At 38.6% G+C, this 13,553-nt stretch overlaps 2 protein-coding genes across 2 annotated transcripts; both read right to left on the reverse strand.

Moving 5' to 3' along the window:
* Positions 1–309: 309 nt before the first annotated feature.
* Positions 310–8,562, reverse strand: LOC137612222 (COP9 signalosome complex subunit 9). Its single transcript, XM_068340640.1, has 3 exons — positions 8,372–8,562; positions 8,045–8,117; positions 310–4,414 (listed from the first exon to the last, which is right to left on the reverse strand). Exons 1-3 carry the CDS (start codon positions 8,465–8,467, stop codon positions 4,377–4,379), a joined length of 207 nt encoding a protein of 68 aa, XP_068196741.1. The 5' UTR covers positions 8,468–8,562; the 3' UTR covers positions 310–4,376.
* Positions 8,563–10,317: 1,755 nt separating this feature from the next.
* apoda.1 (apolipoprotein Da, duplicate 1) lies at positions 10,318–13,179 on the reverse strand. The gene is made up of 5 exons (XM_068340818.1): positions 13,089–13,179; positions 12,786–12,924; positions 11,399–11,520; positions 11,203–11,288; positions 10,318–11,060 (listed from the first exon to the last, which is right to left on the reverse strand). Exons 2-5 carry the CDS (start codon positions 12,900–12,902, stop codon positions 10,825–10,827), a joined length of 561 nt encoding a protein of 186 aa, XP_068196919.1. The 5' UTR covers positions 12,903–12,924; positions 13,089–13,179; the 3' UTR covers positions 10,318–10,824.
* Positions 13,180–13,553: the final 374 nt, after the last annotated feature.

A 13,553-nucleotide genomic window follows, 5' to 3' on the forward strand; every position in this document is an offset into this window, starting at 1 on the left:
TCAGTACAAACTGTACAGCATGAGATAGCTTTGATGTTCTTGTTTATTACAATGCATAGAGAAAAACCTACATAAAACAGAATCCTGTCACTGGGAAGAAACTAATAAAGAAAAATCAGCACACCTAATGACTTCATTTTGGTGCATTATTTCCATATAAAAATCCCTCCGTAGTGTGAGAGGAATAGGATTGGCCAGAATTGTCATGAATGTCACCAATTCAATGTTGTACACAAGCAGCGGTTGGACCAACTATTTCCAGTCTCAATGGTACAAGGCTGCAGCCATTTTTTTTGGGGGGGGGGGGGGTGTAAATATTGGAGATTACTTAGTTATATGTTGTAGGGGAAAATCACTACAAATATTTTTTGAGGCTTTATCAGATTAGTTTTGTTTTTACAGTGCGCCCTCGGTCTTTGCGGTCAATGAGTTCCAGGAACCACAAACGATTAAGGAATCCGTGATTGAGATCGCTATCTATTTATCTTATTATTTACGGTAATTTAAAAGTTTATGACCCTCCCCAAACTGATATTAAACCACCTTCTATCTGTATTACCTTTTCCCACACTCTAATCGACAGTTTAAAGCACTTTTGTGTCTCACAAAAGTCCAAGACTGACGGAAGGGGGCGCACTTCCGGATGCCGTCAGACAATAGAGTGCGTGTAAGGTATAACGTGACTGCCTACCAAAAATCCGCGATAAGGTGGAGTTGCGAGTGTCAATGCGCGAATGCGCACGTCAGTATCGTGAAAACTTCTTTATCCCGTTTAGCTATTTCCAAAACTTTTAATCCATAATCTGTTACTTCTCTACTTACGCTGCATTTCCCTGTACTCCTGTCTACTCACCTCAGTGTCCCACTTCGTCTTAGCTAACCTCTTTCTCTGTATACACTCCTGTACCTCCTCATTCCACCATCAAGTCTCCTTATCTACTTTCCTTCCAGATGACACACTAAGTACTCTCCTACCTGTCTCCCTGATCACATTAGCTTTAGTTATACAGTCATCTGTAAGCAACTCCAGACCATCCAGAGCCTGTCTTAACTCCTTCCTAAAAGTCCTGCAACACTCTTCCCTTTTCAGCTTCCACCATTTCGTCCTCTGCCTTTGCCCTCTTCATCTTCCTCACCACCAGAGTCATCCTACACACCACCATCCTATGCTGTTTGGCTACACCCCCGCCTACCACTACTTTGCAGTCACGGATCTCTTTCTTTACACAAAATGCAGTCTACCTGTGTGCTCCTACCTCCACTCTTATAGGTCACCCTATGTTCCTGCCTCTCCTGGAAGAAAGTATTCAATATAGCCATTTTCATCTTTTTTGCAAAGTCAACCACCATCTGTCCTTCTGCATTCCTCTCCTGGATACCAAACCTGCCCATCACCTCATCACCTCTGTTTCCTGCACCAACATGTCCATTGAAGTCTGCACCAATGACAACTCTCTCACTTCTAGGTATGCTCTGCATCACTTCATCAAAGTCCAACCAGAATTTCTCCTTCCCCTCCAGCTCACGTCCTACCTGTGGAGCCTACCCACTAACAACACTGTACATCACACTTTCAATTTCTAGCTTCAGACTCATCACTCTATCTGATACTCTTTTTACCTCCAGGACATTCAAAACAAACTCCTCCTTCAAGATAACTCCTACTCCATTTCTTTTCCTATCTACACCATGATAGAACAACTTGAACCCTGCTCCTAAACTTCTAACCTTGCTACCTTCCACCTGGTCTCCTGGACACACAGTATGTCTGTCTTCCTCCTCTGCATCATTTCAACCAACTCCAACATTCAACGTCCCTACTCTCAGTCCTTTACTCTTGGCGTTCCTCTTCCTTCTTCTCCCTCTTCTTGTCTTCCTATGAACGCACTTTCCTCCTTTCCTTTGACCAACAGTAGTCCGGCACCCTGTAGGTGAACAGCGCCGATGGTGGTCGTTGTCAACCCGGGTCTCGACCTATCTGGTATGGAAGTCATAGATTTGATTCGCATGTTTGATTTGGCCAAAGTTTTACGTCGGATGTCCTTCCTGACACAACCTTCTGCACTTATCCGGGCTTGGGACTGGCACAATAAGTCACTGGCTTGTGCCCTCTTGCGGCTACAGTACATTTCAGATTACTGGGGTCAAAAACAGCGCTGATCTAGTTAAGGAACAGAGGATGGAGAACAGAGAGAGACGGAGAAGTTGCAGCTTATGATGCATGTCCAAGCTCACCGGGGAGCGAGAACGTGAAGATCTGAACGAAGCATCTGGTGATCAATCAAGAACAGAAAGAAAACACCGATAAATGTTCAGAGCGTTGGAGGAAGTCCACCGGTGAACATTAATTGTTACAAAGTGCTGGCAGTACGTGGACACACTGCACTGAAAATGAGTGGCAGCCAATGAGTGAATGTCTAAATCAAACATTTTTGAAGATCAACAGACTGCAGTGTTTACCTGTTATGAATATAATCGAGGTTGGGAGACTGTCTTTTCCTTGACTGCTGGTGATATGTCTCCACTTCTGTCCACTATCATCACACATTGAGTGAATGACAGGAAGGAAAACATGAGGTCAGATATTGTATTCAAGAACAACAAAAAAAAGGTATGAACCGGTTTACAATTATTTTCTGTTCCTATTCTGTTCAGGAACATTAAAAAATATTGAGCTTTTGGTTTCGTTTTCGTTCCTGGCAAAATAGCAAATGTTTCTGGTTATCGTTTTCGTTCCATGAACCGGTTTAAAGCCCCGGTTCGCACGCCTAAGCTATTTTTCCTTTGGGGGATTAATTAAGGATTCTGATTCTACCATGGAGGAAAGTTCACCTCACATATTTCAGTTCATAATCTAATCTTGTCTATTTTTTTCATCATCCTACACATCTAATATTATGTTTTTAATAATCTGCCAAGTCCATTTCGTCATTTGCAATGCAAAAAACAAACTGATCTCATGCTTAGTACACACAGTATTTCAAGAAATACCGTGTGTACAACACACGTAAGCACACAGGTTTGTGTGAGACCAACAGTGAATGACGCCAAGAGCAGGACATTTATTTCAAAAACTGTCCTGGTTCCTTCATTTTATTGGTTTTAGTTGAGGCAGCATTCCTTCAAAGGTTACTTTGTTGCAATTTGTTGATTGCTAGAGTTTGAACTCTGTCTAACTGCCTGTTGATCCTGCTCTTACATTTTACAGTTTACATTACTTGAAAAAAGTGTTACCTAAAGATTTGGATATTACAGGGTAATTCAATGATATGAAACTGTAGGTTCTAATAAAGGCTTGGCAGCACAGATGAAATAATTATCAATCAAGTTTCAAGTTTAAATGTAATTATTGAATTTGGATTTGTAGGTGGTTTATCTGGAGCTTTCAGTCATTTTTATATTGCTGATGGTTTTTCAGAAGTTATGTCAGTGATAAACACTACTCTTGTTAATGTTTGGCATTTTTAATGCTTGAATAAACATAAGTCTAATTTGTTGTGTTTATGTTAATTTTGTTAGTTTCTTGCAAAAATCTACTTGAAATTATTGTGCGCAATTACATGCATCTAGCTTTTGAACCTGGTTATTCATAAAATTGCATCCATGCAGTATCAAGCAGATCATCTCTGTTCAAATATCCAAGATTAGGATACATAGCACTCATAGTGAAAGTAGGAGCTGTCACTCTGTTTTCACTTTGTACAATTTGCTTACAAAGCATTAAAGGGTAGGCAAAATACCCATAAACAAACACACTTCCATGCACTTAAAATTTCATATATACAAAATGCTCTTTAGTGATATCTGACCAGTGTTGCATATTAAATTCATACATATTACAACTTTGAATGCATAATTACAGAACAAATTCATTATGCGCAATGACATACTGCAGGTATAAAAGTAATCACGCAGAATGGATGCGACTACAACACACTTTCTTACAAACCATGTAAGCCATTCTGGAAAGTCATCATCTATTATATGCATTCTGCAGCTTGTTTAATGGTGACAACATATGGAGCCTCTGCCTGTCAAATGTATAATTATCCTTCTAACAGGTGTTCTCTGATGCACAGAAACCTGCAATCCAGTTCAGAAGCAACCTAAGACATGAGCACAATACAAGCTCGTAATTTTCACATGCCGTATATGAAGGAATCCGTAGGATCTTAAGAATTTCACATCTGGAGCCAGTGACAACTTTTTAAGGATGCTTTAAGAATCCTGAAACTAGGACAACTATGAAAGGAAATTGTATATCATTACACAGTAAATGGTTGTTTTGCTCTCCACCAAAAAAAAAAGTGTGAAAAAAAGTAGGGTGGTGTGAATATCATCCATCTTCCCTCTGGAGACAGAAGTTAGTGTCTCCGTCACTGGACGTCATCATCATCAAAAAGGTCTTCAAAATCTGCAAATGGAAAACAAAAACATAATCATTAAACTAAGGTTACACAAGAGACAATGAAGCACTGTTTCAGATGTTTCTTTGAGATAGGCATTCTCCAGTAAAGCAACATTATTGGCTGGAGGGTTAGAGGGGTGCAGGGTGATAAAAGTAAAAGGATATGGGAATGCAGTATCTGAGGAGTCTGCCAAATGCCTCTCCTGTGGGTCTGATGGTTTGTGAGGTTAGAGGTCAGCATGGGATTTGTATGAACATGTATTGGGTTTTGTGCCACATTGCTGGTTTCTGCAGGCAGTTTATATTTAATATGTCTCAGCAGCTTAAATGAAAGTCAACCTTCAGAACAGAATTCTTCTGTTCAAAACTCTCCACAGAAGATATATCTGCTCAACAGATATATTTAAGTTTGAACTGTGTTTCCTGCATGCACATTTCTTCATGGTCACTGACTATTAAATACAGGGCCGTTTTTGTAATCAGATTACTGATTTAGTGATTGGTGAAATAATTAATCACATTAATCCCTTATGATTATATTGCACTATTGAGGCTGTAGTCTGTGCAAAATAAAAACCAGGACTGGTTTAGGCTGGATAATTTTCAACATCAATCATCCTGTTATAATAGATTGTTTGAAAAAATAATCCTAAAGGCAATAATTATGTAATTGGTTCCAGAAGGAACGCAAGTCAAAAACAGTACAAGTCAAATTAACTTGTCTCTGGGTTAAATTGAAAATACCAATTACCAGTTCTGTACTGTATTCATGAATGTACTTTCAATAATATTTGGTTAATATAAATCAATTTTAAGCTTACAAATAAAAAAACATAACAGTATAGTGAAGTAAACAAAATCTAAATTTGCAAATACACTCTGAAATTTAGTGATGTTTTGTTATATTGACTGAGTGTGTGTCGATGTAATGTGCTGAAAGATTTAAAGTTCGCTGGTGACGAAGCAGAGCTTCTACCAGCTGCTTCTCATCCAGCAATCTATTTGAAGTCAGTCATACCACTTTTCCAGATTGTTGCTGCCATGCAGTCAGTTCTTTGCACAACTCTAACATAACACTAACCTAATATATCCAATAGTATAGGCTTTTTGAAAATCCTGTTCTTTCCCCTGTGTTTCCAGTTCCTGACCGTCTGCTCTGGATTCTAACTCAATCCATCAGCCTGCAACCTCCACCTGTGAATTAAACCTTCTGCACCTCATCTGCTGTCGCCTGTCTGTCTGCTTTGGGTTCAAATTGCACCTTGCCTTAACATGTTTACCATGCACTGCAGATGTGCTACTTATGAACGAATGATAAAAGTCCTTTTTTAAGGTTATAAAACACAGAAATTCTTATTTTGCAATACAGTAGTAAAGTTTATCTTTAGTACAGTATATTTGAAATTTACCAATATGTACTTTCACTTTGGTGGTTTACATCACAGATGTAGATGGCTGTGGATCATCATCAACAGCTGACTCTGGCTGTCATTGTTGGAACGGGTTCAAAAAGATGGTCGAGTCCCTTCAAGTGTCTTCTTCTTGCTCTCAAGTATTAAATATTAAGGAGCAAATGGTTCATGACAAGCCCCCAGTCTTGGAAACGTGAAGACGATTTAGATCCATATACTCAAACATAGAAAGACCTTTCCTATATACGTAAATTTTTGCTGCATTTTCATAATGTAAGGTGACGTGGCACAGTTTCAACTTCCCCCATAAAAAGTAAACAAGTTTAACCACTAAACGTGTTTAGTGCGTACTGAAGAACTCTGCATTCAATCTAAATGCAGTACATTATATGCAGGTTGCTCAAAAAAATTGTAGGTTAAGTTTGTAATGATGCTTTGACAGCATTAGTTCTACTGATTATGGATTTATGAATTGTCAATTAAAAATCTTCAAAAAAATTTATATATTTTTATTTTAATATTAACAACTGAAAAAAGGGTTTTCTTTTAGCCTTGTAAAATGCTTTTTTAAACACACACACACACACACACACACACACACACACACACACACACACACACACACACATACTGAAGCATGAACGTTGTGAATAACACAAATAAGCAGACCAATTGTACTTTTGACTGCCATCCAGCCATCCATTTGACTGCCATCCAGCCATCCATCCATCTTCCACCGCGTATCTGGAGTCGGGTCGCGGGGGCAGCAGCTTCAACACGTAGCTCCAAACTTCCCTTTCCCCGGCCACATCCACCAGCTCTGACTGGGGGATCCTGACTGGGCGTTACCAGGCCAGTGTTGACATATAATCCCTCCACTTAGTCCACGAGGTCTCCTCCCAGCTGGGCGTGCCAAGAACACCTCCCTAGGGAGGCGAATGGTGGCATTCACACCTGATGCCCAAACCACCTCAGCGGACTCCTTTCCACGTGAAAGAGCAGCGGCTTTACTCTGAGCCCCTCACTAATAGCTGTGTTTCTCACCTTATCTCTAAGGGAGACACCAGCTATCCACCTGAGAAAGCCCATTTCTGCCACTTGTATCCGCAACAACAAGTCATGACATTCTAAATGAGCATCATATATTGTACATCTACAGAGGTCGTGTTAGGAAGCCTGCATGAAGTCTATGTGGCATAAGACAAAAAGCCATGGCTGTTTGATGTAGTTGTGCCTCAGGGCAGAGATCACACTACATAATAAAACACCATTTGTAAGCGGGCAAGGCACAAGGAATGTTTTGGGAGCCAGTAAAAAGATCTCCTGCTGTGGAACTAACAGCACTCTGGCGCCTGGAGGTGAAATAAATGATACACTAATAGATTCAATCTGCTCTTATAGATATTAACAAATGTGGAGGTGACTGACTCCTCCTCACTTCACTTCAGATTATCTAAATAGCAAAATAAATTTGCATCAAAATAGAATCCATACAGTATGGAAGTCATAGATTTGATTGCATGTTTGATTTGGCAAAACGTTTACATCGAATGCCCTTCTTGAAACAACTCTCTGTATTTATCAGGGCTTTGGACCGGCACAATAAGACACTGGCTTGTGCCCTCTTGCGGCTACATTAATTTTAACAAATTAATATAATGTGAGAGAAGAGGATTCAAAGGACAGGGCTAGATGGAGGAAATTGATTCGCTGTGGCGACCCCTGAACGGAAAAGCCGAAAGGAAAAGAAGAAGAAGAAGAATATAATAGCTTTTATTGAAGTGTGTTGCTGTGTTACTGTAGTGACACATTTCAGGTGCGGGAAAATATTTCAAGAACAGGCCAGGTATTAATATATGAAATTTACCTGCACCTTTTCTAGATTTGTACCATAGAAACATGGCACAATATATGTATGGACAAGGTTTTTGGAAACAAAACAACTTTGAAAATGTCTCTCCAACACTGAACTTTGCACAAATTCGGTAGAATGGCCAATATAATATATATATATGTGTGTGTGTGTGTGTGTGTGTGTGTGCGTGTGTACATATAATACATGGTGGTATGTGCAATGTTTCCACAAATCATGGATTATAAATTAGCAGTAAATTACTATCCACTCCAAATTTTAATTGGGATTAAAATAGTTCCGCTTTTGAGAATCTTAGCGTTTGTCAGTGACCTAGACTTTGGGAAGTTGAATGAGGTTTTGTGTTTTTACCATTGAAGAAGTCAGAATGAACAGCCTTTTCATTCGCAGCCAGGTCCATCAGAAGTCCTGTGCTTCCCCCAGCCTGTCAGAAAATAGACATGCAGCCCAAAAACAAACATTTAATTCATGAATGGCGTTCAGTATTGCTGCTGGACAACCCTTCATAAATACAGTCGGTCTGTAGATTGATTCAACATTAAAATTTCGTTGTGATCAGACATGAATCTGAAAAGACAGCAGAGACTTGCAAAATGTGGTTTTGAATCACAAACATGTACCTGACCTGAGTATCATTTACTGGCTGTAATTAAGCTAATGCGTAACTCGTTTTCATACCTCATCCAGATCGACGTACGGTCCGGCGCCCTCTGGAAACATCTCATCCACTGCTGGTTTCATAATGGTCGAATTTAACCGATCCTTTAGTGGCATGGATGAACAAAATCACGACGTCGTAACGTCAGTTTATCATCAAATAGTTAGCCAGAGATGCTATCCCATTAGCTGCACAGCCAAGCTTTTGTGGTCCCGGGTGAAAATAAATCCGACTTGAAAGAAAAGTAGTGGTGCTCCAAGGTTCCGCAATCAGTTTTTAATCATAGTAAATGTATGCTGCATGTCAAATGTCTATGTTATGAGGTCAGAAAATGTCTATTCATTTTTAATTTGCAAGTATTGTATTTTTTCTTACTTCTGTAGAGAATTGGAAAAAGGCAGGTCCACATATTCTTATGAGGTTTACAAATGATTGGTTACGTTTCTGCAAAGAAGCATTAACTTCTGACCGCTGAAATCTGAGTGTTTTCTTTTTGATGTTAACTATTGGTTGAGTCAGCTGAGAAATATAATGTAAATAAAACAGTGCAATCAAGCATAAAGTGGCGTGTCAGACTTTTGGTTACAAATAAGTACATTAGGGTATCATTGACATAAGTGCAGTGCAGTGCAGTGCAGTGCAGTGGCTCGATTTTTAGAGCAGGTCGTCCAATAATGGTGGGCTTTGCAGTTCAAATGTTGTTCCTCTAGTATCTGTTGTTGTGTTCTTTACAAGACACATCTTCCTGCCTCCAGTGAGGACATTTCAAAAGATAGAAGTGTAAAAGTTACATTACGGTACTATAGTGTGTTTTTTCATTAATGTGTTGTTTAATGTACTGTAATTGTTTCTGGCAAGGAAATCATGCTTTTGTTTTTTGAGTAGTAATGGCATTTAAATGACCTCAAATTACAATTTTCAATTGAAATTTAATAAATAGTGACTTGTGAACAATTCATGTTACGAACATCCTCTCGGAATCAACTGTGTTCATAGGTTGAGGACTACCTGTATAATTTAGTAAGTTTGGTAGTCCAACGGGCTGTAGTTTGCCCATTCCGGTTCTAGACTCACAAATGTCCAAGTCAGTGATGATAAACAGTGGATAAACTTTGATTCGTTTTTTTCAGTCGCTAACAAGCGCTTACACATACTTCAATTATTTTTTCTAAACTCTTAACAGAGACTCACACCTACAAAACACAATTGACCAAATGGATAATTTTCTTCTCAAAAACACATTTTGTTGTGAAATAAATACCAATTCTTCATTTCAAAATAGAATACATCTTTCTCTGCACACACTAACTTTACCAAAACACTGGAAATTTGACTCAAAATGAAATTATTATGTCAAAGAGTAGTGCTTGTTTTCACTTCATAAGATACATGCAGTCAATCAGAGTACACCAGGTTTCAAAATACTGGGTATTGTTGACATAAAAATTGCATAGACTTTTATGTTTCAGTTTCACTGGTATTGGCATGTAAAATGTACACAAAATTTCTTGGTTGGGAATTGTACAGTATGTCCATATGCAATGTTCACATTCAAAAGCTGTCCAGTAAAGAGCAAATCAATTTTTTTCCTTTACAGTTTATTACAGGGGGTACAGTAGAAATTGTGGTTACAATATGATAGGACAGGAAATGCTTACAGTGAACAAAATATCCATGAAACACACAAGAGCATTCTGAACAAAAAAAAAAACAGCAGCAAAAAGCCCAGGAAAAAAAGGGGTGTGTGGGTGAGGGGCTTACGTAAAAAACACAATATTCTGTACGATCTCTGATATCATCCAAAGGCGATGCACCTGGCATAGAACTGCTTAGTTTTCCCGGATCCATCCTTGGCATTATCAATATATATATATATATATATATATATATATATATATATATATATATATATATATATATATATATATATATATATATATATATATATATATATATATATATATATATATATACACACACACACACACACACATTGTTTTTGAATGGATATCATTGCAGAAGCAGAGGTTTTTATAATGTATCTAAGGTTTGGAATATTGTTTTTGCTATTGTGGGGTGTTGAGTGTTAACATCGTACATAATATAAAACCAATCCATAATTTTGCTGGGAGGTATAGCTTGTCTGTTAAGAAAATGAAAGCATTGTGCTAATATGTTTCCTGCATATTAACTGCATATTGTGTGAAAGCAACATGAAATGTGTGAATGGTAAGGCCACAAAAGACCGATGCTGTGCTAATTGTGTTTAGAGTTTTGAAAATGTGACTACTGTTTGGACAAAAGCTTGTCAGTGACGGAAAAAAACTGTAAGCAGACACATCTTTTTTTTTTCTATTCCAGGCTTAAACCAAATCTAATAATAATCGGTATAAAATAGTAATAAATTTAAGATGATGAATATTTTTTTTCTTCCTGTCAGCCATCATGTAACCTTTTATTAAATGTATGATTCTCAAAGAGTTTTATCACAGCCCTGCTGTTTTGTGGCAGTCATCCTGCTCACATCAATGTTGTTGTTCATAAAGGTTTCCTTTGCCTTCCAGACAGTAGCTTCTGGCAGAGTTCGTGTTCGTCCCATGATCCAAGCAAAGTCAACGTGAAAGATCCTCAGGATGTCTGTGCAGGAGTACACCAGTGCATAGTTCACATAGTCAGTGGACAAAATCCAGTAAGGGGAGTAGGGCAGCACTGTAATGTTAGGGGACAAAAAGAAAAGCTGTTGAAAATTGCCTCAAAAGGTTTTTGTACAAAGCTGTCACAGTAAGAGAGCCGTAGCTATATGAAAGAAGCTGCCTGAAGGAAAGCTTTACAATCCCATTGCTTCACTCACCATAGGAATAACTCATTCCCAACTTGGCTGGATGCTTTGGATCCTGTACAACTCCAGTCCCGTCAATTTTTCTTATCTCACCTTTCCTGTTTCATTCCAAACAGTTATATTTCATGTTTTACTGCACTGAATACATAATATGCAGATGTGCCCTTCTGATTTAATATTAGTGCAAAAAATTGCAAAAATAACTCACAGCACTTCAGAGCTGGACACTCGAAAGGAATTTTCTGTTGTCAAAGTGAAATTGTCTTCAATGCACCGTCCCTTCTCAAACTGGGCTGGCAATTTGGCGATTTCAAACCATCTCCCCATGAACTGTGACAGCAAAAACATGCAACTTCAAAGAAAATTCAGGACACTGTCACGACAGTGAATGAATAAATCTACATACTAAAGTGGATTCAGTAAAATATACAGTGGGTTTTGTGTCAAATATTTTTCACCACGAGGAAAAAATTAACCAAATTCAATTTTGACTTACTAGACTATTTTAATTAGGTCCACTGTGACCATTAGTAAAATGCTATTCAAAGCTTAATGTGTCACTCATAATAATTTACTAAAGGTTAACATCAGCCTCTGACTTTTGGTAGTTATTTCAGATTATACATCTATAAAAGGGCTTAAAATACTATCATGTAGACACATAAGATGTTACATTAATAATTGTAATTTTTGCACTCGATTTAAATATACACAAAAACGTCCAAAAGAGCACACACTCACACGCGCGCACACACACGCACGCACGCACGCACGTACGCACGCACGCACACACACACACACACACACACACACAAATAATGGAGAGATGGTGGAGTGAAGGGCAAACACATGGCAGCACCCAAGAAGCAGCTTGTGGGACTCTGGCTCAAGGGCACCTGGCAGTGCTCAGGAGGTGAGCTGATGCCTCTCCAGCTACCAGTTCACGTGTCACAGTTGTGGTTAGACCCAAATGCAGTACATGAGGGGGGAAGTCCATATTCATAGTTCTAATTCAAACAAAGTCCTACAACCGGTTGTCAGAAGTCCAGGCAAGGAATGGACAAACAGGCAAAATCCATGAAACAAGCAAAATCACATGGAAGCCCAAGAAACCTAAAGAGTAGAATAAGTCAATGACAGTCTGGCAGCAAACAGGTCTGAGCATAGTTAAAGTAGGGTGCAGCCTTATTGGAGATGGAACACAGATGACAGGAATGAGTGGACTGAGTGAGAATGAATTCAGGATACAGAGGTCTAAGGATGAACCATTCACCCACTGGTCCCCAAGCTAAGTGCTTGTAGACTGAATTGCTGCCGCCCCATAGCTCAGAGGTCGATTTTTACATATTACATGATCACGATACTATAAAAAAAGCCTATTAGTGGCTTTAAATGACATACCATTATATTTTGACCACTTATGGCACATATATATAAAAAAAATCTGGATGAATGATTGACTGCTGAAACATGTTTTTGGTGTATTTTTTCCAGAATAGTGTAGAGGAAAAAGGATAACCATTTTACTTTCAAATCATCATGTTATCATTGGAATCCAACTTTCATTATCGTATTTTGTAAGGAGAAGTTTGTACCTGTTTAAGGTTGAAGGCCAGCTGAACTGATGGCTCTGGACAGGGTCCCCAGTGTGGTACCTGAGCCCTGATGATCGGGAGGATGAATGCAAAAACCATAACAAAAGATGACTTCATGGTCAATATGGGCCTTTGTTACCTGCAAAATATTGTAAATTAGCATGTGGTAATGAGTCTCTATATGAGACACATAATGCTGTGTACATGAAACCTGCCATATGTGTACATAAGGAAACACCAACAGAAATACAATAATAGAAAATAAGATCTAAACAGACTGTTTATCATTATAGATTTTCTTACCTCTGTGGCCTGATGGTTCAGATATATGGCCTCACTCTCCAACCAGTCCTAGTATTTGAATTAGAGGCGTTGCTCTTTTGCAGATTTCATTATAACGTGACTCTGTGTGGTCAATGGTGTCTTTGTGTGGAGCCAGCTTTATTTCAGACATGAAGTAAACAATTAGCAAAGTGGAATCACGGGGGACATACCAGCAGAAATGCTTTACAATAACCTCAACCTGAATGATGTAGTGCATTAGATGGGTGGTAATGTTAGTTTTTATTACTGAGGATTTCTTCACTCCTTGAGTTGCAAAGACACAAAATGTCCTTCCCATAATATCCTAACACACAAAACTGCAAATTGTGGCTATTTAATGCTATTTTCAAACCAGAAAAAAATGATATCCCACTTTGACCCAAACTGATTTTAATGACATTTGTTCAGATTGAATTAGGCCTGTGATCTGTCTTGATCATATCA

This window comes from Antennarius striatus, chromosome 18 (genome assembly GCF_040054535.1).
Source record: "Antennarius striatus isolate MH-2024 chromosome 18, ASM4005453v1, whole genome shotgun sequence".
NCBI lineage: Eukaryota > Metazoa > Chordata > Actinopteri > Lophiiformes > Antennariidae > Antennarius > Antennarius striatus.

Coding starts and splice junctions, on each gene's coding strand:
- apoda.1 (XM_068340818.1), bottom strand. CDS start 12,902: ATGAAGTCATCTTTTGTTATGGTTTTTGCATTCATCCTCCCGATCATC. Junction 11,521..12,785: donor TGGCCTTCAACCTTAAACAG/GTACAAACTTCT, acceptor TTGCTGTCACAG/TTCATGGGGAGATGGTTTGA. Junction 11,061..11,202: donor GGGAATGAGTTATTCCTATG/GTGAGTGAAGCA, acceptor CTAACATTACAG/TGCTGCCCTACTCCCCTTAC.
- LOC137612222 (XM_068340640.1), bottom strand. CDS start 8,467: ATGCCACTAAAGGATCGGTTAAATTCGACCATTATGAAACCAGCAGTG. Junction 8,118..8,371: donor CGTACGTCGATCTGGATGAG/GTATGAAAACGA, acceptor ATTTTCTGACAG/GCTGGGGGAAGCACAGGACT. Junction 4,415..8,044: donor TCATTCTGACTTCTTCAATG/GTAAAAACACAA, acceptor TTCCATTTGCAG/ATTTTGAAGACCTTTTTGAT.